The sequence below is a fragment of the Ammodytes marinus genome (assembly GCF_949987685.1).
Source record: "Ammodytes marinus genome assembly, chromosome: 16".
NCBI lineage: Eukaryota > Metazoa > Chordata > Actinopteri > Uranoscopiformes > Ammodytidae > Ammodytes > Ammodytes marinus.
Window position 1 is genome coordinate 21,277,538 of NC_137220.1, and position 27,259 is coordinate 21,304,796.

The 27,259-nt window shown below is 40.0% G+C and overlaps 3 protein-coding genes across 3 annotated transcripts in view; 1 reads left to right on the top strand and 2 right to left on the bottom strand.

Annotated features, from left to right (window-relative positions):
- The window catches only part of LOC307262849 (histone H3.2), a gene marked incomplete at its 3' end in the record, with an annotated part of 70,498 nt that overhangs the window by 26,520 nt on the left and 16,719 nt on the right, over nt 1-27,259 (bottom strand). The window lies entirely within an intron of this gene.
- Nucleotides 2,419-4,161, top strand: LOC307263451 (uncharacterized protein; the record flags this gene model as incomplete). The annotated part of the gene is made up of 3 exons (XM_080044600.1): nt 2,419-2,547; nt 3,247-3,343; nt 4,139-4,161. 3 exons carry the CDS (start codon nt 2,419-2,421, stop codon nt 4,159-4,161), a joined length of 249 nt encoding a protein of 82 aa, XP_079900726.1.
- LOC307262286 (histone acetyltransferase KAT7-like) lies at nt 6,044-27,145 on the bottom strand. Its single transcript, XM_080043119.1, has 15 exons — nt 26,991-27,145; nt 25,021-25,165; nt 23,286-23,510; nt 20,072-20,353; nt 19,869-19,951; nt 19,323-19,409; nt 17,992-18,090; nt 17,230-17,340; nt 16,144-16,335; nt 15,273-15,362; nt 14,912-15,052; nt 14,628-14,721; nt 13,615-13,761; nt 10,441-10,547; nt 6,044-10,252 (listed from the first exon to the last, which is right to left on the bottom strand). Exons 1-15 carry the CDS (start codon nt 27,003-27,005, stop codon nt 10,154-10,156), a joined length of 1,917 nt encoding a protein of 638 aa, XP_079899245.1. The 5' UTR covers nt 27,006-27,145; the 3' UTR covers nt 6,044-10,153.

Sequence of the window (27,259 nt, forward strand, 5' to 3'; positions counted from 1 at the left end):
TGCCAACGGAAGTTGTTATAGATGAAAAGGCGCAGATAGATAGAAACGCACAGATAGATATAAACACACAGATAGATGTTAACGAACAGATAGATGTTAACGAACAGATAGATATAAACACACAGATAGATGTTAACGAACAGATAGATGTTAACGAACAGATAGATGTTAACGAACAGATAGATGTTAACGAACAGATAGATGTTAACGAACAGATAGATGTTAACGAACAGATAGATGTTAACGAACAGATAGATGTTAACAAACAGTTAGATGTTAACGAACAGATAGATATAAACACACAGATAGATGTTAACGAACAGATAGATGTTAACGAACAGATAGATGTTAACGAACAGATAGATGTTAACGAACAGATAGATGTTAACGAACAGATAGATGTTAACGAACAGATAGATGTTAACGAACAGATAGATGTTAACGAACAGATAGATGTTAACGAACAGATGGATGTTAACCCGCAGGAAGAAAAACGTAAGATGTTAGTCAGGGTTTTTGTTGAGAAACTGGTTTCACGTACACTCAGCGAGGCTAAAATTAGCTGGACGATTGGTGACATAGAGGTCATCATCCAGCGTATCTTCGAAAACACATGGGCAGAAGTTGAGGGAACAGATTTTAACACCTCCATAAAAACATTTAAGAAACTAGACAAGGTAATTATGAAGGACCTGTGCAAAAAGTGGGGCTGTGCAGAGATGGTTCTGGTGTCAATGTATCTAGGGGAACCAGAACTTGAAAAATGCATTGCCTCATTTTTCGGGTATTACTTGATTGTACCACCAACAAAGCATGGCCTCATCCGCAGGTTCCTTTCAGCTACTCTCAGAGTCATCTCAAAGCCCTTTACTAGAAATAGGTATTAGGTGAAATGTAGCATTCATCTTGAAGGAAAATGTTTTCTTTTTTTCTTTCAAAATGAATACAATACAGATGTCAAGTCCTGCCTCAAGTCCAAGTCATCTATCTTCTCCTCTGTTGTTACCATAATGTTTGGCAGGACTTGGGTTCATAGGGCCACCTCAGTGTGACATCATAGGGTTATCTCCGGGTGCTCCGGTTTCCCAAAAACCACACAGCAGTTAGACACTAGCTATTGGTTTTATTAATAAGAACTTGTAACATTTATCATCTCATCTCATGTCATCTTCATCTGACATGAGTTGCAGGGGGACACCATCAAAATAATGATTGTGCAATCTTTAGATTCTCATCCTTTGTGGGCAAAATCATCTGCATGCCCTTTACTGCAGCTTTAAAATGTAGAATTAAGTATTAGGTGAAATGTAGCATTCATTTTGGGGGAAATGTTTTGATAGTCAATTTTCTTTTTTTCAGAATGAATACAATGCAGAGTTTAAGTCCTGCCTCTATCTAATCTATTTTCTCATCTGCTGGCTTCTGCCATCATAGGGTTTTACTCCGGGTGCTCCGGTTTCCCTAAAACCACACAGCAATTAGACACTAGCTATTGGTTTTATTAATAAGAATTTGTAACATCTATCATCTCATTTCATCGTCAGGCAGGACTTGGGTTTGGGTGGGGGGCGCCGGGTTACATATTATAGCAATAAGAACCAAACTATTAGATGTCATTAAAAAAACTGAATGCTTCAATAACAACAACAGTTCAATAAAAATATTCAAATTCAAATTTCTGCCTACATCTCTTGTCATTTACTGTCAACATACAGTATACCTCAGACTGAAGTCACTTTCACTTCAATTTCATTTCTGTGTAGAAAACAAAGAAAACAGTTTGTTCTTTTGCAGCTTGTTATTCCTTGTGAAATCCACTTGCATCATCAAAACAAACAATTATTGAGGGGCAGGGCACTTTGAGACTCTGGGGGGCAAAAGGGCTCAAGCCCCCCTCAGGGCCTATCTGGGCACGTGCCTTACCCCATGTCATGTTCGTCACATACTGTATTAGCTCTCACTCTCCACACTCAGTTCGTTAATACCACATTTAGCTGATTAATATGCTCCTCAATCATGTATGTGGGGAAAAGTCACAGGTGAGTAACATATTCCAAACACAATCAACACAGCCATCCATCACAGTGTGGGAAGTGGTCAGTTGGCTTTAGATAAGGGCGCAGTCAGTGCAGTGTGTTCACTGTCTAAGCAGATCACTTGTGAGTCAGACAAGGGAGAGAACCACCACTCCCCTCCCCCCGACGTGCCGGATATATTCACTCAATATAAGATTGAGGGAAGTGGGGAGGAGCGAGCAGAGCAGCTTTATAAGAGCGGGAAGCGCATCACACAAAGTGCAACTACCAAACACATTCCTTAAGTCTGAAGTTATTCCGTCTGCTGCTATAGCGTCCAGACAGGGGAAGTTTCATCTCGACCATCTGCAGTCAGTTTTTATCTCGGCCCCCTCAGGTGACGATGGAGGCTAGTCTGAAGTTTTTAGTTGTGTTGCTGGCGGTCGTGTTCGTGCAGGTGTTAGGCGCGCTGGGGACTCCGCTCTCCAGCGAGAAGGGCGACGGAGAGATCTGGACGGTGGAGAACTGGCAGGTGGGTAGAGAAGTGCTTAGAGGTGGAAATTATGGATGTATCTAATTTATTTTATTTTAAAAATGTCAAGGAAAAGTTACGTTTTCTTCAAGTCCGTAGCATGTTTGTTGCACTCAGATTTCAGCACCGCGGAGAGCGACACCCAAACAGGATCGTCACTTTGCAATATAAGTAAAATAAGTTTGTTAAGGCTTTTTTTTTTTGCATTTAAAATAAATCAAAAACTCATATCAATATTGAATGTTAATCTGTCCTTGAGTGCCTTATATCATTTTAACAATTTATCTTTTTGGGAGAATATTAACTGTTACAAAAAGAATCCAGATTTTTGGGTGCGACAGAGGAATAGGATTTTGCCAAATCAAGGGGAATGAAGGTGTCTTCCCAATCTCCTGTGAAAAATTGACCTTGTGTATAGTCAAGTTGGAAAAGCTTAATTTAGGCTACATTATCCTACATGCTGCTCAGTTTCACGGTTTCAGCACCGTGGCCAGCATCAGCTCTCCCATTCCATCAGATGATTGATTGAATGCGTGCGTGCGTGCGTGCGTGCGTGTGTGTGTGTGTGTGTGTGTGCGTGCGTGTGTGTGTGTGTGTGTGTGTGTGTGTGTGTGTGTGTGTGTGTGTGTGTGTGTGTGTGTGTGTGTGTGTGTGTGTGTGTGTGTGTGTGTGTGTGTGTGTGTGTGTGTGTGTGTGCAGGGCTACCCGCTGGAGAGAGGAATAACCATCCGCCTGGCAGACCTCATCAGACGCTCCACATCACAGCAGTTCCACGGCCTGATGGGAAGGAGCTCGGGTAAACAAAACAGATTTCAAAAGTGTCATGATTTTACTTATCAATAATGTTCAGCTCTTTATCTACCTATTGGGGTCGCAGCAGAGCACGGCTAAACAGTGAAAATGAACAAATAACAGTACAATAGATTAAAAACAATAAAATGTGTTTTTATGGGATCGAGTAAGATAAAGTGATGTGGCGCTGAGTGTGTCCAAAAAGAACGCAAAGCAAAGCATCGTATTTAACTAGAGGAACAAAGGGAATTTAAAATCTATTGCAATTTTATGGCAATTTTATTTTTGTTACTTTTTATAGTAAACATATTGCCTGTGTAATATTCCTACTGAAACTTCCTTATCAATACAACATGTTCATCCCTTCTTTATTTCAGGCACATCTCAACCTGTAAGACAGGGCAGGAAAAGTGAGTATAATTATTACACTAGGAGAAAGTTGTATTGTTCAGTTTTGTATTTCATTTTAAAATAGAATATCTCCATCTGTCTTCATCAGGAAATAAAGGGGAGATGTTTGTTGGACTTATGGGCAAAAGGACTTTAGATGGAGGTAATGTAATCTTGTTATACTTTCGTAATTTTGTAAGAACAAGAAATCTGGATTATTTCCCACAATTACTTGGGCAGGAATTTGAGTTTTTTTATGGTATTATTCTGTATAATAATGATTAAATAATCTCATATTCATTGCTTGTGAAAACATAATCCCTTACCCCATAATTTTACGAAGTCCTTCTGCTTTAGAAATGCCAAGTTTGAGTCTTAAACGTTGTGTTTTTTTCTCTGTGTTTTCCAGATACGGAAGAGGACTCCTACTAAAGACGACATATGAAACAAAAAAAATCACGTTGACACCCATAATCAAAGCCCAGATTTGACTACAATGTCCCATTCACTCCTATGTTGTTGATCAACGAACAGTGTCTCACACTGGGACAGGCGTTCTGCACACCTGTTGCAACTAACACAAATACATTTAAGCTACATCGCCTTTCCATCACTGTTGCAATTCTTATTATTATCGATCATATTTAGTCACATTTTAAACTATGCTCATGTCTTTCTTTTAAATGAGTTTAGCATATTTTAATTAAATCCATTGTAGCTGATAAGTGTGTCTTTATTCTGTGTTGTATCACCGGGATGGACTAGCATAACAAATCATTGATTTACTGCTGATTCAGGTACAATTTTCATTGTTGGGGGAAAAATCATTCACTGTTAACTCCATAGTAATATAGTAATGGCATAATGTGGCAGGTTAACAAATAAACACATATTTTGTACACACATTTGTCTGCACTTACTTTTGTACACATAGAGATTAAAAAACATTCTGTGAGGGCTTACTGTATTACACATTGGGAAAAGGATTCCAACATCATGTCCTTTAAAGGAGGATCTACCGTATGACACTTCCCAAAAAAAGTGGGAACTGTCAACAAACATTTTGAAAAAGAAGAGTCCTGACTTTTAGTCCCTGGTATGGGAAAAATAAAACAAAAAAACCTTTAGATCCTACAGTCCCCATAATGCAACTCAACAGCATCCCTCCGTGAATTCGTCAGACTTGACAGAGATTATCTAGATAGGTGACTTGTATGTGTAAAATTGGTCGAATGTCCCTTTAAAGAATGAGTGGTGTTGCAGGTTTAAACTTCAAACTTCTTACTGAACTTTTTCCATTGCACACCCCACGTTTTCAAATGGTCTAATTACTTCTGGATTAATTATGCAGTTGCAAACACATTTCTTCATGGTGTATTCAAGGACAGTGCAACCTTCCGGGCAGAACTCTAGAATCCGGATGTGCGAGAGTGTGTCCATAGACGCACCAGGAATGGTTTTCAAAGAAAGTCGCATTTTACCGAATCAAAATGAAGAATGATCCCCCAATCAAACTTTTCTTTGGAAAACCTTGCGGTATTCTAAAGAAACCACCAAGGTTAAAACAAAATCTGCGAAGATTAAAGTAATGTTGTGTAGTGGAATTCAATTCAGTGTTATTCCCTTGACTTTGTAATCATGTCGTGAAACCTTGAACCCCAGATTGGCAATCACTGCCTTAGAGAAGAATCTGCAGTGATGCTGAGAACTCGCAATTATTGCAAATTCACATGTAACCCTTGTACTTTAGTTGCATCCTAAATTGAGGACGTGATGACAGGGGCGGTATGAACGAACCTTTTCAGAAATTGTCTTAAAGATTGTCCTAAAATTCTTGGCAAAAAAGTAACGTTTATTAAATAAGTGTAGGCTAAGCATGATTGACTACAGTGACTCCTTTTGTAAAATAAGGATTGCAATCATGTCTACCTGATGTTTTTTGGGACCAAGTCTGAACACTTACAATTAAGAGTAGCCTCAGTGCAATGCATAACTGTCCCTGAAAATAAATGCAACATTATGTCCTTGTTCAGCTGACGTAAACTTTGTTTTAGTTTTTTTAGTTTTTTACACATGGCGTCCCTGAAGATTGTGTCTGGTTAACATGTTAAAGTCCACTTCAGGGGCAGCTGCTATTAAGTGGTGAGCCAATTGTCCATACAATAATCCTAAAATACAAACTGACCATTCATGCCATTGCACAAAGAACAAATCAGCCAAAGCTCTCCGTGTGTTTCACCATTTGCATTTATTGGAGAGAGAAAAGGGAAGAGGGAGAAGCAAGTACAAAAAGCACAACTCGGCTACATATCCATGCCACGCTACTTTATAGTGTGTCTCTGCTTTGAGTGTGCAGTTTTAATAAGGAAGCGGGGTGCATGGAAAGTGCTGCTGTAGGCTCACTAGAGGTGGGCCAACGGAAGGTGATGGAATGCTTGTGGTTTGTCTCTAAAGTCTACTGTGACACTATTCAGACTGTTTAATAACAAGCAAGGTGCTGTGAAGCTGCCCCGTCTATAGCTGCCACTGGCACGGAGGAAACACAGCAAGACAACGGGGTGAAACATGAATGAGAAATAAAAAAAACTTCCAGACAGACGTAACAAAATCCCTTTCAGACGTTCATGTGATTAAACTTGATTGATTTGTGATGTTAAACATATTCGAGGGATCTTTTTTCTTTTTTTACAAAGTTGTAATTTAAGGGTATAATGAGCCTTTTTAAAATGTTACATTCAGGTCTCTTTTCTGCTACTGGGTGAATATAAATGTTTACCTATTTTCTCTAGTAGCCTATGTTAAATGTCAGTAAAAAAACCGGCAGCCCACCCCATAAAAGACGCCTATCCTCTTTAATTTCGGAGGGACTGAAATCATTTTCAATCCATGATACCTACACAGGTAATATAATATGTTAATGTAAAGTCATGGTTGGACTTTTCAAAAACTAAGTGCACTTCCCTGTAAATGCACTTAAAAATGGTAAGGTAAATTAAATATAAATATATAATAAAAACTGGTCTACACTCACGACAGTCATGAGCACATTTCAGAGAGCTGTATTGATAGCAGGCGCCAAAAGGATAACAGCAGTCCTTTAAGCTACAGGCCTGTTTGTATTGATTTAAAGTCTCTAGGTCAGTGCAGTGACTCTGGAACCCACTTGTGAGTAAAAAAAAAAGAAGAAGAAAAAGACAAAAACAGAAAAAAACAGAAGGCTTAGAGAAAATATAAACACGTAAAACAGATAAATATATCTACAGATGGTAGAAAGAAAACGTCACCATAAAAAAATAAAGGAAAAAAAGATACACAAAGGAAAAACATCTTCAACCTTACAGGATTTAAAAGGCAACGTTTTGTATACATTGAATGGAGAAAAGGAAATGGGAGTCAGGGCTGGATTCTGTGAAGGACGTGAAATTTTCACACAAAAGCTACGAAAGAGAAAAAAAGAAGCAATCTAGCAAATCATATATGATTCAATTTGACAGTGTTGGCCACACATCTCGAATTTCACAGCAAACTAATGTCAAAGCGTTGACATTATTCACACACTGTTGACATGGTATAGTTGGGACATTTTTGGCCAATGCAGTTATTTGCGTTGTTGCCAATCGTTAGACTAGGAGATTGATACCACATCTGCATGAAGCATACGTAGCTACCAGCACTGGCCACTTAGCTTAGCATATCATAAAGAGGTTAACAGCTAGCCTGGCCATGTCCAAACTTAGCAAAAAGCACATTTTAAGGTCACCAATTTAACACATTACGTAAGTACAAAAACCAAAGTGCTAAAACAACAACTTGTTGTTTTACAGAGGGTAATGTGTTGGAGCCAGGCTAGCAGTTTCCCCCTGTTTACAGTATGTGTGCTCAGCTAAGCTAACAGTAGTTTCATTAATAGTTCAAACATAAGAGTGGTGTCAATCTTCTTATCTAACTCTCGTCAAAAAGTAAATATGCTTATTTCCCAAAATGTTGAACTATTCCTTTCAACAAATCTTAATAGCTGGTAGTACAGTTAACATGTTGATCAAAAACAATACAAAAACGGAGATTGTCAATTAAATGTTTTCAATCAAAGAAATGTGGGCTAAAAAGAACAAAACAAAAATGACAGAAAGGTGCTGCTGACCATGCTATGGTTACATAGAAAGCGTGTGCTTGTATCCTGACTGCTTACAGCAGCAAGTGTGGTGGTAACAAGTAATGACAATGTGCAAAAGTGACATGTTTTGATTAAATCAATATGACACTTTTGATCACAGGAGATAAACCTTACATAATGTAAATGTCTACTGTCATTGTCTGTGTTATTTCTTTTCTTAACGGTGGGGTGCCCCGGATTCTCCCAACTGTACCTTTCGAGAGCTTCTACACATTCAAATCTACATAAAATTTGAGATAAATATTTATATTCACAAGGAAACAGGTCTTATAGAGTAGACATACCTCTACCAGACTTTGACGTTCTACGTAGTTAACATTTTTCTTTAAAGAATATAAATAGCATATGTTTTTTAAAATCTAGGTAAAACAAAAACATTGTAGGCTGAACACAGCTACATAGTTTAACATGTTAACACACAGAATACTAAAACAATGAAAACAAAAGGAGCTTAAAATGAGCCGTTGTAGCTTTTGTACAGTGGTTAACCTTAGAGGTAGAAAAAGTATAAAATATCATTGAGAACTTCAAAACGAAAAAGAAAACACCAACGCGTTTGCCAACTTAAACACTCCTAACAGCGGAGATTCCCCCCATGTTCTTTTACTATTACAATAGAATGGCGGACGTAATGAAACCACACAGTAGCCGTCACAAAGATAAAAGCTTGAAAAAAAAATCAAAGGGAAGACTGGTTGTGACCAAACACATCCAGGTACTGTACGTAGGTCATGTACCGGTGACATAACACGCTCCAAACGAACCAATGGCAGCTATAGCTTCCTGACTAACTGACGGGTTGAATACTGGACACAATGTGTGTGTTTGTTGCAAGAGAGACACTGGGTTTTTGAATTGCTCTGGGTTCAGATCAGCCACCGTCACTGTGAGACAAAATGACCTGAGACCATTTTTTAACAGAAATGCTCATGTAACATCTCTAAGCTGTCTGCACTTCTGTTCCCGACATAGAATAGTAAACACTTTAGTTGTTCATGTGACCTGAGTGTTTAATGGAGGTCAGGGCTTCTATTCATAGAAACCTTATGCCTGTTTAATCACAGCCAGCTGCCCTGCGTCTGGCCAAAAACCCGTTGCATGAGTCAGCGTGCGTGCGTGCCGGCCTGCCTCGTGTCGACCGTCTCGGCAACAGAATGAAATGCGGCGCAGGTTCCAACACCGGCCGTCGCAAATGGGATTAGTGGGTGTGCCTGGTGCTCTGTGCTAAACGAGCGGCTGGGGAGGAGGCGCGCAATTACTTTCACTTTTCAGATAACAAATGAAGTGGAAGAGATATTATATGTGTAGACTGACATTACCTCATTATTCTGCAAAGCAAAACATAAATGATGAATGTCCAGAGTGTTGAATATTAAAGAAATAGACATTGTGAAATAAATGATCACATTAATACAAACTGTAAAACACATATAAATTAATTTGTCACTACACTCATCATTGAGAAATGTTTTTTTTTTCATCATTCACTTAAAATAGAATTTCATCGACCCTTTATTTTTAATTTTTTTTCAAAATGCACACTTCACCCCTACAGACACAGAGTTGTACGTCATATCTGCTTTTTTATTCCATAATGCCACTTGTCATAATAACGACACATCGTAGTGGGCTTATTTACAGCAGCAGCCTCTCGTGGGCTGACTCCGAATGACTTTTTGACATTGTTGCTGCTGCAGCTATCAGGAGCTAACCGGCTTAATTTGGAAGCAGTTGTCAAAATCGCTATCTTGAGAGGCAGGAGGCTGAGAAAAAGTACTATAAGACTAAGGTGTTGTGAGAAAAGTAATGGTGAAATAACATTCTATAATAATATTTATTTCACAAAAATAATTGTTTGATTTATATATTTAATACAATGTATTCCTGTGAGTATTTATTTATCTAATATTGAACAATCCATACCACTGAGCTTGTCATTTAAAAGGATGTTAAGGAAATGCAGCCCCTTCTATTGTTCTCTTAATAGTGTTTTCTGTAGTCAGTCTGGACAGGCATCAGTGATGAAATGTTGTTGTTGTTTGTTGGACTGAAGTTAATTAACCGAGCCATGACGATGACTGCTGAACCCAGAGTAACTAAGTAACGGCTGCTGGCCACCGAAAGCGCTTTGTACAAGAGGGTGTGTGAGAGTTTAGGCTCAGGGTGTGTGAGCATGCCAGTGTGTGGAGGAGGATCTGTGTGTGTGTGTGTGTGTGTGTGTGTGTTTGAAATGTGTGAAAGGAAGCTCCTCTACGTCCCTTTAGGCGGAGTCCATTTTAAGGCTGTGGGGTCGATGGTCTTGCTGTTACCACGTTTGGTCTCCTTGGCCTTCCAGTCGTCGATGAGGTCCTACAGGAAGAAACATGCATCTTAGTGTTGAGCTATGTGAGAGATCTGAAATATGCTTCCTTCAGGACCTTTGTAAGAGTTTTAAAATGAACAATAACTTAATAAGCAGCAGGTACCAGCCAGTTGAGGATTTTCTACCAAATGAACCGAACAGCAGGAAAGAGATGGAATTGTTTGGTTTCCTATACCTGTCTCTTTAAAACCAGATGCTTTCCCTTCCAGTATTTGAGCATCTGGAGGGACTGCAGTGTGCTGACGATATCCACTGGGTTCACTGCCGTCTCCTGACTGATCTCTGTGAAGACAAGACACGAGGGAGAGTTTGGAGAAGAGATTTTTAAAAGCTGTACTTAGGCACAGTGGGGCTCTGCTGAAATATGCCTTTTAGCCAACAGTTGGATGAGAATATTGCTACCACTCTCATAGCAGCATAGTATATTCAGTAGATACCACGAATAGCCACTTAGCATAAAGACTGGAAACGGAGGGAAAATTATAGCCTGGCACCGTCCAAAGGGAACATAATCCTGTGCCTGTGTGTAATATCCCGTATAGAAAATAAATGTATTGTGCCACAGACTATTTCTTGGCTCTGACGCAGTAACTTTCTGGAGTCTTGTTACCAAAATGTGGTTGCCAGGCAACTGGAGAAGACTGCTCAGACGCATTTCCAATCATTTTGGACTATAATAGTATAGTAAGCAGGTATAATGTTTACTATAATCAACAGCTTGCCTTAGCGTAATCGACTGCTAGCTTTTGCTATTTGGCAATTAACTGAGAAGTTTAGCCTAGGCTAATGTCATAAACCAAAGTACTGGGCACATTTAAATTATGACCTGATGCTAGAATGTTAAGGGATCATCAAAGGTATAACAATTCATCCTCTGTTAATGTTTATATGCCTAATGCAAACTGGTTATTTTATTATTATTTATTTATTCATCAACGACAACAGAATGAGCTATTCTCCGAGGTCAGTGATAGTTCATCATCATAGAGAACAGTGATGATACTCACTGACTTCACTGACTGACTTCCATCAAGGATCCTTCCTCTATGAAGTTACATATTCACAGTAATATCAAAAGAAATCAGAAATCACCAAAGCAGCATTGTTGTTGTGGCTTGTGCAGTTTCTATGCAATTGAAAAACCAATCGATATTAAAAAAACTTCCACTTCTTCAGTATGAACACAGCTCTTTATGAATTGAAATGTACAAACACTGCGGTGTAGTTAGAACTACGGTAATCAAAAGCTTTTGAATGGTGGGCAGATAGCGGTCGAATTCTGAACGCAGACTGGGACGGATTTGTATTACTGCGTCTGATCATGAAAACAATCTCGATACAACAGACAATGTTTCAGAAGAAAAGAAAAGAGAACTTGAGCTCAAAAGAAAAAGGAAGACAAAAAGAAGCTTGGATACGAACTGAGTGTTTTGTCACAGTCTAATATCTGAGGTGCTGGCTGCCTCTTTTATTATGCGTCACAATTACATTTTTAAATTGCAGTGAGTAACAGTTATTTATAATAACTTAGTACATCTAAAACTAAGTGCAATATAAGTCAGTTGTAGTTGACAAATGAAATTATCTGAAATGCCACAGTGCATAGTGTGGTATTTATAATTAGTGCTTTTAGAATAAAAAAAAATACTTTAATGCCGTAAATTCATATATACAGTCCCCTACAATAGTATTGGAACGGTGAGGCCAATTCCTTTATTTTTGCTGTAGACTGGAAACATTTGGGTTTGACACCAAAATATGAATATGAGACAAGAGATCAACATTTCAGCTTTCAATTCCAGATATTTACATCTGGATCTGATACACAACACATAAGATAGCATTTTTTGTAAAGGAACACCACATTTTAAGGTGAGCAAAAGTATTGGAACAGATAGACCTCAAATAAATTAAAATTAATAAGACTTAATATTTTGTCACAAATCCTTCGCTTACAATAACTGCATCACGCCTGTGACCCATTGACATCACAAAACTTTTGCGTTCTTCTTTTGTGATGCTTTTCCAGGCTTTCACCGCAGCCTCATTCAGTTGCTGTTTGTTTTGGGGGGTTACTCCCTTCGGTCTCCTCTTTAGCAGGTAAAATGCATGCTCTATAGGGTTTAAGTCTGGAGATTGACTTGGCCAGTCTAAAAGCTTCCATTTCTTGCCCCTGATGAACTCCTATGTTGTGTTTGCAGTTTTTTTTGATCATTATCTTGCTGCATGATAGAGCATCTTCCAATCAGTTTGGTTGCATCTTTCTTTAAAGTGGCAGACCAAATGTTTCTGTAGACTTCTGAGTTCATTTTGCTGCCGCCATCATGTTTTACTGTGTTGTTGTCAAGATGAACCTTTACCAAAGTGATGGAAAGGCTAAAGTTTTGAGAAAGAAAGGATCTGCTCATGATCCCAAACATACAGGCTCATCTGTGAAACACGGTGGAGGCAATGTCATGGCTTGGGCTTGCATGGCTTTTTCTCAGATGGGCTCATTAATCTTCATTGATGATGTAACACATGATGGCAACAGCAAAATGAACTCAGAAGTTTACAGAAACATTTTGTCTGCCAATTTAAAGAAAGATGCAACCAAACTGATTGGAAGATCCTTCATGACGCAGCAAGATAGTGACACAAAACACACTGCAAAACGACAAAGGAGTTAATCAGGGGCAAGAAATAGAAGGTTTTAGACTGGCCAGGTCAGTATCCAGACTTAAATCCTATAGAGCAGGCATTTTACTTGCTAAAGAGGTGTAAGCCCCAGAAACAAACAACAACTGAAAGAGGCTGCAGTGAAAGCCTGGAAAAGCATCACAAAAGAAGAATGCAAAAGTTTTGTGATGTCAATGGGTCACAGGCTTGATGCAGTTATTGCAAGAGAAGAATTTGCAACAAAATATTAAGTTTTATTCACTTTAATTTATTTTATGTCTATCTGTTCCAATACTTTTGCTCGCCTAAAAATGTGGTGTTTCTTTAAAAATAATGCTATCTTATGTGTTGTGTATCAGATCCAGATGTAAATACCTGGAAATGAAAGCTGAAATGTTGATCTCTTGTCTCATATTCATCTTTTGGTGTCAAACCCAAATGTTTTCAGTCTACAGCAAAAATAAATGAATTGGTCTCACTGTTCCAATACTTTTGTAGGGGACTGTATGAATACGTAAATGTCGGACGTGAATGTCGCTGACTGAGTGACAAATACCTGTAAAACTAAAGACATTCCTATTGGATTTATTGATCCATCTGATTCATCGCTGTTTATTTGAAAGACTTTCCCCCTAATGAGTGGTCTGGATGCAACATGTCTTCTCCCAGCATTACAGGTGCACATTCTGACCTTTGATGGAGATCTCCTTGCCCTGAAAGTTGTTGAGGTAGCGCAGCAGCACCTCCTTCCAGTAACTTCTGTAGCTGATAAGGCCCAGGTCAGACAGGGGGCGCTCGGGTGAACCCACCTTCTCCTCCACCTTGGACAACAGGTAACCTTAAAGGACACATCAGAATTTTTTTTTTCTATTGGTTGGTGGCTATACTCTGCCTTAAAAGGTGCACTATGTTACTTTGGGTGTGACAGAGAAATGAAAGTTTTCTGAGGTATATTCTCATAATATATAATAATAATTAATTGATAGGTTTTATATAGCGCTTTATTGCCTAGGCACTCAAAGACGCTTTACATTTCCTGGTTCAATTCGTTCACACTCAGTCATACTGGTGGTGGTAAACTACCATAGTAGCCACAGCTGCCCTGGGGCAGACTGACGGAAGCGTGGCTGCCATTCAGCGCCAACGGCCCCTCCGACCACCACCTCAAACATACAGCAATGAGAACTTTCCTTACGAGAAAATGTGACCCCTGGAACCCTGTTTGAAGTTAGAAAACCACCTTTAAAGTTAGTCTTTCACTGTTGTTTACAGCAGCCGGGCCCACAGTTTTGTTTACAAACATTTTCTAGTCTTACGTTTGGTTCCAGGTTCCTCTATATAATTTAGTTTCCATTTATGATGATAGAATGATCCAATAGTAAGAAGGACATGTCGATAAGGACAGGCTCTGCAAATGTTAACAAATCACCCTCCCATGAAATTGCATAGTGCACCTTGAAGCATTCCCTTCTACCACTGAGAAAAAAGAGAAAAGAATAGAGAAACATACTGGAACATCAAAAAGAAAACAAATGAAAGACAGCACAGACTTTTCATGTTTTTTCTCAAAAGACTGAGTGCTTCAGGCAGCCTCTTAAATCCAGCGTTATTGTGCTGTGCAATATTCCTTGGCCAGGTGTAAGTTTGTGAGACAAAATCACACACACACACACATGCATGGACACACTGGGTGTATGTACTCACTGAAGTCTATGAGCATCTTGCCGTAGCCCTGCCTCATGTACTGTGGCATGGTGAGGATGCAGGACACGTTGTAATTCAGAAAAGAGTTTTTCTCCTGCGGGACGAGTGTCACAGACGTTAGTTAGAAAAATATACATTGTAGAAAATTTCTTTAAAATGACCCAGTCGTAAAGTTATTTAATATTCCGCAACTTCCAAAAAGAAGTTTGTCAAACACTGTGATTTTTTTGGGGGGGGGGAATGTGGGAAACTGTACTTTAACGTTTTATGTACATTCCGTTCACCTTGGAGAAGTATCCGACTAGATGGCAGCCTGTGTTGTCAGCTTCGGTCATGACATAGAAGAGGAAAGGTTCCACGTCGTAATACAGTGTCTTGTGGTCCAGGAAGAGTTTGGCCAGCAGGCACAAGTTTTGACAGTAAATCTATGGGGAAGAGCATGCACACACATTAGAATTTGATCCCTACCCACTTCGCCACTGCCGCCCCCAGTGTGTGTATGTAGGAGGGAGGATGTTAGTATAGCTTTTTCGAAACACAGTCTAAGTAAGAAAGAAGCAATTTCCGACAGGTTTGAGCAGTGAGGAGAATGTGGTGCATCATGGCAGTGTGCAGGTCAGGGGGAGTGGTGCAGCGCTCCTTTACCTTGTTCTTCTTTCCGTCCACCTCAAAGACAGAGATGTTCCCCTTCCTGTAGATCTCGTCACCTGGAGGATGCTTCCAAACACACTTGGCCTTTGTGCAACAGAGAGGAGAGGGAGCAGAGGTGGTTAGTTTTGAATACAAGTAAAGACAACTATTTCCCTTTTAGTTTCGCATGGCCATTCTGTAGTGTGAAAAAAACAACACTTTTTAAGATTCAATTCACATCTCTAGTCTGTTCTTCGTTTTTATTCCCCCACAAAGACTGGCTTCTGGCTGTCCTCTTTAACTTCATGTGTAAAACCAGCGAAGAGCTCCTTTACACCTAGTGGGCTCTTCCCACTGATGTTAGATGATAGTATTCTACAGGTAACAGTGTCGTTGTGACGATGTATTTGTCTGAAATCTACACAACCAGCAGTCAGTTTAGAAGAAGGACTTTTACCCGCCTTCACTCCGTTAGAGAAATAGTGTGAACCCCATCACAAGGGCAAAGGTACACAATCTATCTGAATCAAGTCTTACATGCCCTTAGGCATCGAGATTGTAAGGGTATAGTTTGAACAGAGTTTTTGTGCAACAGTACATTTTCAAGACTAGACACGTCCATCCTTTTGGTTCTGCATCAGAGACATTTCAGCAGAGATAAAAGTGCCGACCCTTTACCAAACCTGCATCTGAAATCAGTCCCTCCTTCACTTACTCACTCACTCACTCACTCACTCACTCACTCACTCACTCACTGATACTCAATAGTTTACCCTGTAGTGAACAGATTTGGGATTGTTTTTTTACTAGTATTATTTTGCATCATCACATCACATAAGCAGAACGTTCATGTGATTTCCTGAACAGACCGGGCTGTCTTTCTTACCATGTGCCTGCGCAGAATGGTCTGGCTCTTCATATACTTGAGGCAGAACTCGCACATGTAGAGCCTCCCCAGGCGTGCGTACTCCTCCGGGTATGGAGAGTGGTACCAAGTGTCCAGCTCATAGCGGCCGAACACGATGGTCTTTATCATGTTGCTGCCCTCCGGCACCTGGCCCGCCAGACGTAGCTTCTCCTGTACAGGAAAGGAGGGAGAGAGAGAGAGAGAGGAAGGAAAGGAGGACAAGAAGAGCGGGCCGGGCAGGCAGAGGAGAGAGAGGAGAAAGAGGAAAGATCTCTATTACTCAGGGAAGAGGATTAGCTGAACCATACATCACAATTAAGAAAACGTGCCTCAGTGGAGGCAACCAGTCACAAAAACGTTTGAAAAATGTAGCAATAAACATATGCAGGAAGAAAATATAGGCCGGGTGAGTGAGGAATGAATGAAAGGTTCTATATGAAGTTACAACAGTGACTGTTTACATTCTGTCTGCAAGGATGTTTAAGACCTTTTCAGCTGCAAACAGAAAATAGAAAAATTGTGGAAATAGTGCACAGTAAGATTTCCACGTCTTTGAAACTGATTAAAGACTTCAAGGGTGTAAAAGTAATTTAAGGCTGTGAATGGATGGAAAGTGGATTTCAGATCATTTAAGACTAGCTGCATTAACCTGCAATGATAACATTACTTTGCCAACGAGAAATAAATATAGAGAAATTATGGATAACCTGTCTGGAGCAACAAATTATATAAAGTTTGTACTGTATATGATATGAGTTCATAACCAACTTTGGGATCATTTAAAGAGAGCGTGTCATCTGAACGGGTCACAAAGTAACAAGGAGGAAGAAGAAGAAGAAGAAGAAAAGACAAACAGGAAGGGATTTGTCCAAACTACCAAAGATATGTCAGCCTCCTTCTGTGGCTGCAGAGGAGAGTGTGCTGACTGAAACAGAGAAGAAGAGGAATATTGCAGAAAAGAGGGGTGGGGGGGGGATTAAGGCAGGGGTGGGGGTAAATTAAAAGAAAAGAAAGGGAAGGAAAAAGGAGTAAGGGAGGGAGGTGACGATGAGCTTTCTCTCTTACAAGGTCGTCCGAGGCACGTGCCTGCGCTTTCCTGAACAGCTCGAGGTCGTAGTCGCTGGTGATGTTCTCCAGCAGTGGCTCCCTGCTCGCCCCGTGGCTATGCCGGTGCTCCTGATAGGGACAGGAGAAAATACTTTCATGATACTATGTTGGGTCTACAAGCAGGGCTCATAAAGGCTTTTTAAAAAGGGTGAAATTCAAGCACTTTTCCAAGATAAAAAAAAACCTTCAAGGACCCTGAAGCTTTAAGTATAATGTATATTGACAATCACTTAATAAAGCTGTTGAAGGAAAACACGTGGAGTTTAATATAATATAGTATATATGCACTAAAATCATTTTTAAAAAAGGTGTGTCATGTGTTTTTCTGTGGCTGATTTTCATGTACTTGTTCACGTAACATGGAAGGTATTGAAGAAAAATCTTTTTTTTATTTTTATTTAAAAACACCTCTGATCATAACTTTGAATAAAATGACAGTCAGCATTAAGGTTTTAAAAAAGGAAATCTGTTTTTTGTTGACTACACAGTATTTTTATGGACAGTCTGGTCAATATGAAGAAAATCAGCATTTTCAAGTAATGTGCAAGGCAAGCAAATTTCCAACCTCGTAAACACCAAAATCTAAAATCAAGCATTTTCCAAACTTTTCAGGCTCTGTACAAACTCTATACAGGTTGAATGTAGACAGGATGCGGGGGGAGAGAGATATATAAAAGGAGTAAAGCAAAGTTAGGACACATTCACTTTTCCTCCACTTACCATGTGTTTATCTTTCTGCTCCTTATTGAGGCCTGAGTTCCTCTTCCTCCTCAGCTCTGTCACCTTCTCCTTGTAGCGAAGCTGGCGCTCCGTAGGGGCCTGAGATCACACAGAGACAAACATGAGCCCTCACTTTGGTTTTTGCAAATGCCTTAACCTTTCAGGAGTGGTACTGGTATGGCAATGGCAATCTTAGATTACTAGCTTTCAGTTAAATATCTGATGTTAACATATTAAGAAGTTATTTCTTGCTATTTATAGTAATTTCGGTTCATACAAATGATTTGGTTAAACTGAAAAATTAACACAGAAATTAAGGGTTCAGAATTGGTAAGTATTATAAGTACTATGTATAAATGACTTGCCTTATATCTGAAGAAATCCTGCCACATGCTGATGCTACACTGATCCATAAACATAATGAAATGAGCCATATACACTGTGGCTGAATCGATGAAGTCAAGAATAGGAAATAACGCGCTCAAAAAAACTCACATGAGAAAACTGGGTGCTGAACCCTTCGAGCACAAATGTTGAAGTAAAGATAAGGACAGAACTCCATGTTCACTACTTTATTAAGCGGTCACGCAGATGTTTAGCGCCTTTCCTTGGTGAGCAATGGCCAATGAAGTCCAATGTAACACAATCGGTTAGTACCTTTTTCTCAGAAATACTAAACTAAACTTTCTCATTTAAGTACCTGCATCAGAGCTAGATAGAATTTATCATGATGAAAAAAATTTACGAAACATTTTATTACTACAATTTTTTCGAGATAATTATCTGTCTTTTTATCAATTTTCTTTTCCTGACTGCTAGCTACAAGGTGTTAATGTCCTGAACTATTTTGTTTTATACTATTTTTTTATCTTGTGTTTATCAATTATATTAAGATAGCTCACATGATTTATGATTGCTTTTCTAACATCTGGACAGTGACAACTGATGGAAATCAGTCTTGTAGTCTAACTCTTGGTTCATTCTAGTCTAATTGATCAATGAGCTCTGTTTCCGTCAGATACATTATTTAATTGACATCAGACCTTTCACACTCAACCTACAACCTGACTCAACCTACAACAGCCCTCTTCAAATTGCCTCTGGCCCTGCTACAGTAATGCTGCAGTGTATGGGAAATCCCCACGCACACACACACACACACACACACATCAGTTCAGTGGATTCCTGGTATACCGTACCTTCCTAGGAAGTGACAGCACGTTTTTAAATGTGTAAGAGCATCTGTCTAGTTAAGATGTGAGAATGTGTTGCCGTGTGTTAAACCTTTCTGATAAACTTGCTCCTTCTTCCTCAAGTGTTTTGTCAGTTACCTGGTTTCTTGTGGAGTGTCTGTTCTCGTCCTGGCGGTGTGACAGCGTCCTCTCCTCAGTCTGTTTGTCGCGCGTGGATGCCTTGCCCTGACAAAACATCAACACAGGTCTGTCTGCCACCAAACGTCTCACAACCGACCCCCGCAACAGTAGCGGCAAACCTCCGTATTCCTGGAACTCTTGCTACTTGACAACTTCAATTTGAGCGTGTTGGTTTCCTTCGGTTTCATCTCCTGAAAACCTGATCGGAGGGTGTTGTTCCTCACCATGGAAACTTGGGTTTGACTAATGAGTAATTATATAAAAGTCTACAGAGCACAACTGTAGCAAAAAAAATGAAAGATATTTTTTTTACTTCAATGTGGTGGATAATTGTCAGAAAATAACACGAGGAGAAACTGTAAGATAACTGTGACAACACATTAAAAGGCCAGAGCTTCCCCCTGGACATTTTTCAGTTTAAAAATAGCATTCGGTGTCACACTCACTTATTGTCCTGGGAATCCCTGTGGATGTATAATTGTGAGTGTGTGTGTTGGTGCGTACCTTGCACTCATCAGCAGAGAGGTTGTGGTAGAGTGGACATCCTGATATGGAGAAATGTCTCTCATGCCTCCCTGTTAGATGGCCTGAGAGAAAAAAGACAAGCAGAAAGATTGTAGGGAGACGCAGAGAGGTCAGGGGTTTGTGCACCCTTTCTGCAGGATGTCTAACACCAATGCTAAAGGTTGCAGTGTTTCTGCCCTCACCCAGTGAGTTGCAGCCGGGTGTGGGACACTTCATGTTGAAGTTGTAGCTCTCGTGGAAGCGGCGGCGTTTGGGCCGGTGGGAAAGGTCGTGGGCGGCGGCCTCTTTGAGTGACAGCTCTTTGGCCAATCTCTCGTCCTCCTCCTGTGACACGACCACGTCGTTGCTGGAAGACACCAGGTGGTTGCCGGGGCTGGAGACCTCGATGTCTGACTCAGACGACTGGGCGTTACCTGTCGGGGTGCGGGGAGGGGTCTCGTCTCGGCCGGCCCTCTGCTTTAGGTCTGCTGAGACAATCAGGACAAAGGGAATGAGAGGGAATCATTTCGGTATTAAGGTACGAACCCTGTATACGCCAGGGGTTTACAGAGTAATGAAAGAACATTTTTAGCTGAAAATGGTAAGTCAAAAAGTGCACACATTCGAGATTAGAATGTTGCACATAGAGATGTTAAAAACTATATTAAACATTAATTATGGGGTAGTAGAAGTACTTTTCCAGCTTGCCCACACATACATTTGCTTTTAATGAATCTGTGCAGTTGAAATTAAGTTTTTACCAGCACAAACAACACTGCATATTGTGGTTAATGGTAGGTTGGATAACAGCAGCACAGCAACAAATGCCCAACTAAAAGAAAAAACATCAATGATTAAAAAAAAAGTATCTGCCTTTTAACCCATTGATGACGGCTGCTGCGCGATGCCACATTGGCTCTCCTGCCTGATGCTGCGTCGCGCAGCATTATTACTTTATCTAATTTTCATGGCATTCCCAGCATATAATGCACTGTCATTGGTTCAAATACACATGAGGTGGGTTTTGTTGATTTTTTTTAAGACCACGTGACCACCCAAAAGTTGTGTGGTTTGCCGAAAATCATGTCAATCAAAAAAATAAATAAAATAAAAATAAAACAAAATAATAAAAAAAATACGCCAGCTATGTCGGCGACAGAACAGTTAGTGGCGTTTGGTGCGTAGAATCAAGGTCTACAATAGACTACTGACGAAAATCACACAACACATTGCATCTATTTATTAACAATATTTAATATTTTTCTAATTCATCTAATTTTGACGATTTTTAGAAATATTTGTTGGTTTGTAAGCGCTAAGGGAGCATGTTTAAATAAAACCTGTGAACCTTAACTTTTAAATGTATTTTATTTCATGTTTCTATGTGCTACACAGGCTCAGATATTAAGGTTTTGGTAGACTTGACAATTCGTACTATTTTTTCAGAAAACCCTCAGGCATTAAGGACATGCATCCTAGATTGCCATAGTCATCAATGGGTTAAGTAGCTTTTAATAGTCCTGCAAAATATTTTACCACTTTTCCTGTGATTAAAAGTATCTTCAGGGATATCTCTGTAGGTTTCTAAAGTGACCACATGCGGCAATGGCTGCCAGCGGAGAAATCCAATAGTAAAGATGGATGCCACTGCAGCAGAAAGCCAGTGTGTGAGCTCAGAGAGGCTGGCAGGTGAGTGGGAGGACATGTTGCAGTTCATTTCCTTTCCTTTCTGGGGTTTTTCCAGACACACTGGTTGCTTTTTTCAAGATGTCAGGATAAACTCGTAAACTCTGAGTTGGGCAAACCTCTGTCAATGCTAAACAATTACTGTGGCGGTTTCAAAGTAACTGTTTAGCCCCCAGAAACATCATTCCTAAATACCACTCATTTTTAAGGCTGACTAAATAATAGAGTGATCAGAATAACTAATCACAGTTGTTTTAAAAAAAATAATTTGAGTAATAAATATCCTGCCTATTCTAGAATTTCTAACTCGAGAAAACATTTCCTAAGATAATTTTTTCATATAATATTTATATTTGCATTTGATGCTTTTATCTTTGATTCTTACAACAAGGTTAATAATAAAGTACATTACATAACTTAATAGCTTAAAGCGGCTACGAGTAACATTTAAATATCTTTTAAACAGCCTCATGTTTCCTCTCATAATCATAAATTACCTTTAACAGCAAATGAGACCATCAGTGCAAAGAAAGACGTTTTTATATAGTTTTTATTACTGCGTTTGGTCTGGTCGCACACCCAGTCCGATTTTCGGTTTACGCGTGCATGCTCTATGGTCACATATCCATATTGGTCGCAGATTTCAGTGTGGCGCTGCGCAGCAACGCGATTTGAGAAGCCTATCCCTCCAGGTGAGGGAAGGGGAGCGGGAGCCTTGTTTGAGACAGTTATTTGTAGTCATAATGACTGATAACGGGGCTGAACCATCAAAGAAAAAAAAGAAAATGCAATGAAGAAAAGCTAAAAGTTTCTATGTCTATGTATATTGTGTGCCCCATCAAAAATATATTAATCACGTTTAACCTACATCAGGAGATCACTCAGTCTCTTAAAATTGGTAAGCCAATAAAAGATCAAATTGAATAAGTAAACAACCTAAGCGCAGACAGATCTGCTTTAATGATTCCCCAGTGTCTTGAAGTTAGACAACAGATCCTGGTCTCTGTAAGGTCATTTATTTGTTGCGGTGACACAAACACAAGTCCAGGATATGTTCTCAGACATATTTGTCTTCTTTATAATCTGGGACACACTGTGATCACAGACTGAACTGCATTACAATGAATGCAACATGAGACAGACGCCCCTCTTCTCCACCATATGATATCTTCATGTCATTCCATCTTTCCGTCTTTTCTCTCTCATTTCCTTTCTACTCTCTTATAACAAATGCTTCTGCTTTTGCTTTTTTCCTCCTTATTCAGTGTATGCATGCTCTTCACAGCCTCCACTTCTAAAGGTGCACTGTGTAACTTTGGGTGTCAGAGAAGTGAACATTTTCTAAAAGGTATATTCTCATCACTGAATAAACAAACTTCCCTCACTATTTGAAAGTTAGAAAGCTACCAGAAAAGTTACTGTTTCACTGTTGTTGTTTACAGCAGCAGGGCCCACAGTTTTGTCTAACTGTTTAGACCTAGTCTAATGTGTGGTTTCAGGTCAATCAAAATAATTTTGTTTTCATTTATGAGGATAGAATAATTCAATATTAAGAGTTACATGTGGCGGAAAAATATATCTGCGGGCTCTATACATGTAAACAAATCCCCCTCCTCTGAAACTGCATAGTGCACCTTTAATAAAAATACATATATGTTTAAAATGTCTCTAACGTACCATGATACGGATACAATTTCTTGGACATACAGGGAAAAACACTGCTGGTCTCACCATGAGCCTCGGTATCTGAGCCAGAGGACCTGCTCTGCCGCAGTGGGTATTTTTTGGCTGTAGTGTTTGTCGCCCCCTGCTGGCTGCGTGTCACCCTGCGCCCGGAGAACACCGACGCTGCCACTACTACTGCTGCTGCTGCTGCTGCTGCCTCTGCTGCTGAAGCCAGGCCTTGGTCAGGACCCGTGGCCACTGGAGAACTGCTCCGTACTGAACAACCGTTATCTAGAAGAGAAGAGGGAGAAGAGAGGAGAAGAGCAGAACACGGTGAAACACGCTAAACCACATAAACCAATAAAATGCTTTAGAATTTAAAGTGTGCAGCTTTAATGACCTAATTAGACTCATCCAATACATTAACATACTGATTTACTCTTGATACGTTTCACTGCTAATACTTTTTAGTCTGTAAGCAGTTCTGCTTCACAGTCTAAGGTGGAAACGTCTGCCTCAAAAAACAGTTGAGTTACTTGTTGCGAACGACCTCAATGGTTATGAAGAGAGTAATCCCGCCACAGAAAGGAAGAATGCACCTCAGTCTGAATCTAATTCTTTTTTCGGAGAGAGAAAAAACAAGCCTCTGTGTTGATTCCACGACCAGCGCTGCCAACTTCTCCCGGCAACAACACGGCAGAGGAAACAGTGTGGGCCTTTCTTCCTCTGCTGTAAATCCCCTCTGGCACCCACGGCAGAAAGAGGTCACACACAGGGGGTGGGAGCAGAGTTTGTGTGTGTGTGTGTGTGTGTGTGTGTGTGTGTGTGTGTGTGTGTGTGTGTGTGTGTGTGTGTGTGTGTGTGTGTGTGTGTGTGTGTGTGTGTGTGTGTGTGTGTGTGTGTGTGTGTGTGTGTGTGTGTGTGTGTGTGTGGAGGTCAGGCTGTCTGAACCCATTCATGCTCAAAGGGCTGCCCATATATAATCGCTTCAGCTGAGATGTTGAAGTGAAGGGGGGTTTAAAGTAATCCCGTGGTCCCTGAATGAAGGCATCCCATTCAAATGAACCTACACATGCATGTGAAAATGTCTGGCTTGACAATAAATATATGCACAAAATGTGTCAATAAAAAGTATTTAGTAACGACTACATTTCATTATGGGTGTGGAGCATCAAACACAACTAAATAAGATAGAACAATATCTTAAGGGAAAAATAGCAAAGTTCTGCAATACCCTGCTTTGGTGCAATTAGCCATTGTAAAATAAACAGATGTAATAACACTTATGTCCACTATACTAAGCCTTGCTAAAGCTAAAGCGATGCTTAGATGGCTATTATACTTTACAAGCTAAGGAGGCAGGCCAAATAAACCTGCAGGTAAAGGGCCAATGCAGACAGCATGCAAGTAAACATGGATGTCAACAATGGAGGAATAAAAAATACTTATGCTAAATAGTATTTAAAGACATTTGACTAAAGAATGCATGCCATTGAACATTCAGCCTTCACCCGTCCCTTAGCTCTGATATTTTCAGAAGATCTCGCTGATTTGAGGAAATTTGAAAATCACACCTTCAAGTTCAACCCAAGCCATTACTACAACACAACAAATATATCAACCAAGCTATCAGGACTATTTCAAGATAACTGAAATGTAAAAAATAATGGTATGTAGCCTACAATTGGTATAAATGTAGGCTATATAAATGCTTGAATAGATGTAAATGTAGATAAAGAAATAGATGAACTTGTTTGAACTCAAGCTTTTTCTCTTGTTGCAAAAATGTTTCAATGTTTACCTTGTGAGCTCTGGCTGAGGCGCAGTGACGCACGGGTCAGGCGCGTGCTGCTGCGCCTGCGCGCACTCTCGGAGGCTTCCGTGTGCTCGTGGTCGGCTGAAAAATCCGAATCCTCCGTCCCGTCCGAGCTGCTGCCTGCGGTCCTCTGGAAACAAGAGCAATTATCAAAATACGAGTCCGGAGAGCCACTCCAACCGTCTCAGATCAGTCAGAGATATTCTTTGAGAATGATTTGGGTAAAGATTTTTTTTTTGTATGCTTTACCAGCGGATAATTCAACAAAGATCCCATGCTGGAGGAGGAGCATCACCCCCTCCACATCTCCTCCGGCTCTGCACCCCCCTTTTGTCACGATGGACTTGTCAATACATACTCAAAATAAACCTGACCGGTGTCACCGAATAGAGCCGATTGCATATTGTGACAACCCCAATTTTCCTCTACGTCACCTTACGGGTAAAATTTCCAGTTTTTAGTCAGTTAAGTCGACTGTTGCCAGCGTCTGACATCTCGGTAAAACAAATTATAACATGAATTGTCTCATAAAGATTGTTTTGCTGCATAAAATGTCGCATCTGCGGGCCTGCCTGCTCACGGAATGAATGATGGTGCTTTTGGGGGCGTGTGAGGGCTCACCCGACACCAAAATAGACGAGTGGGGGTGGGGTAAGGGGACTCCAGTAGTATTCAATTTGCATTGGAGGAAAAAAAAAACACATTCGGGCCCCATCTACCCCCCTGGAATAATATCCCATCTACAACAGAAGGCTATAACATCAGTTCATGGTGAAATAACAATTTGCATATTTCTCTATCTAATATGTTTTATTATTTACAGTAGCCTATGTATGAATATGCCAAATTAAATGTACACCCAAGAGTTAACATGAAATGAAGTTTAGATACGATAACACATAATGCACTGGGGGTAAATTAGGCATCAAGGGGGGAAACATAATGAAAACTGAGCAAAGAAAATAATAATCGAGAGCTACATCATCAATTAAAATGGCAATATATAAATATAGGCATACACAACTTATAACCATATTCATTTATATATAAACATAGGCCTATAGCATAGGTATATTTGTGTCGAGTAAATAAATAAAAACACTCAATCATTATTTTGTATTTAAACGTTTTTATATATAATTTAATTCCCTATCCCCGTGTTAATAAATTAATTAATGTTAATAATCAAATAATTTATGTATTCATGAATGCACATGTGTAAAGGCTATTACGTGTCCATTACCAACTTAGGCCTAAACAAATAAACGCAACCCAATGCAATAGCACTAAATGACGGTAACGAGTAATTAGAAAGTATAAAAGAAAAAAACGGGGAAATACACCTCAACACAGAAGCATGGACCACCCGCGCACGTTAGATTCAAGCGAATTTGACAACTTCACAACAAGAAGCGGAGCGCCTCATTTACATACGACCAATCACATTAGAGAGGAGGTGGTGTCTGAGAGAGCCGGCCCAATGAGCGTAACGCTTGGCCCGATTCTGTCCAATCACCTCGTTGTTTTGGTGCGGGCGCTTCGTTCCTGCCTCGCACTCAAAGAACAGCCTGTTCCTTTCATCAGTTAGAGCCGTTACCAATATTAACTGGTTTAAACGTCTTGCAGCTCAACGCCTGCCCGTACAAATCTGAACATAACCCGCTAAAATAACTCATTGTCAAAGCTATACTTGTAAGAAAAATCGATGCTTATTAAACAACACATTTATTTGAACTCAGCAATAAACATTAGCTAGCGTAGCTTTTAGCACAACACAAAACACAGCTCAGAGATGTGTGCATTACCGATATTGATAGAACCCACACCCACATCTTACTAACGCCATATTGTATGGTTGTATTTCAGCTCGCAGGCGGTTTCGTCGTTCTACCTTTGCTAACATTAGCTATGACGTTATGTTGTTGTGTCAGTATGCAGCAAACACCCCGCCTTACCTTTCTACGAGGCATGTTCAAATGTGTGATGCGTCGCCTCAGACAGACTATTACTCCGTTATTTGTGAACTATTTATCTTACGTTGTTCAAGTGATAAGAACAACAATCCAGCAGCTTTTGACATCCCTACTCAGCTGAAAAAAGTGCACCAATTTCTCTCCCTGCACTTCCTCGTGAGTACTGCGCATGCGCGTTGGTTTTTCTGGTCCGTTGACAAAATGCCTCGGCGTGGAACAGCAGTTGTATGCATGTAGGCCCATGATGTAGG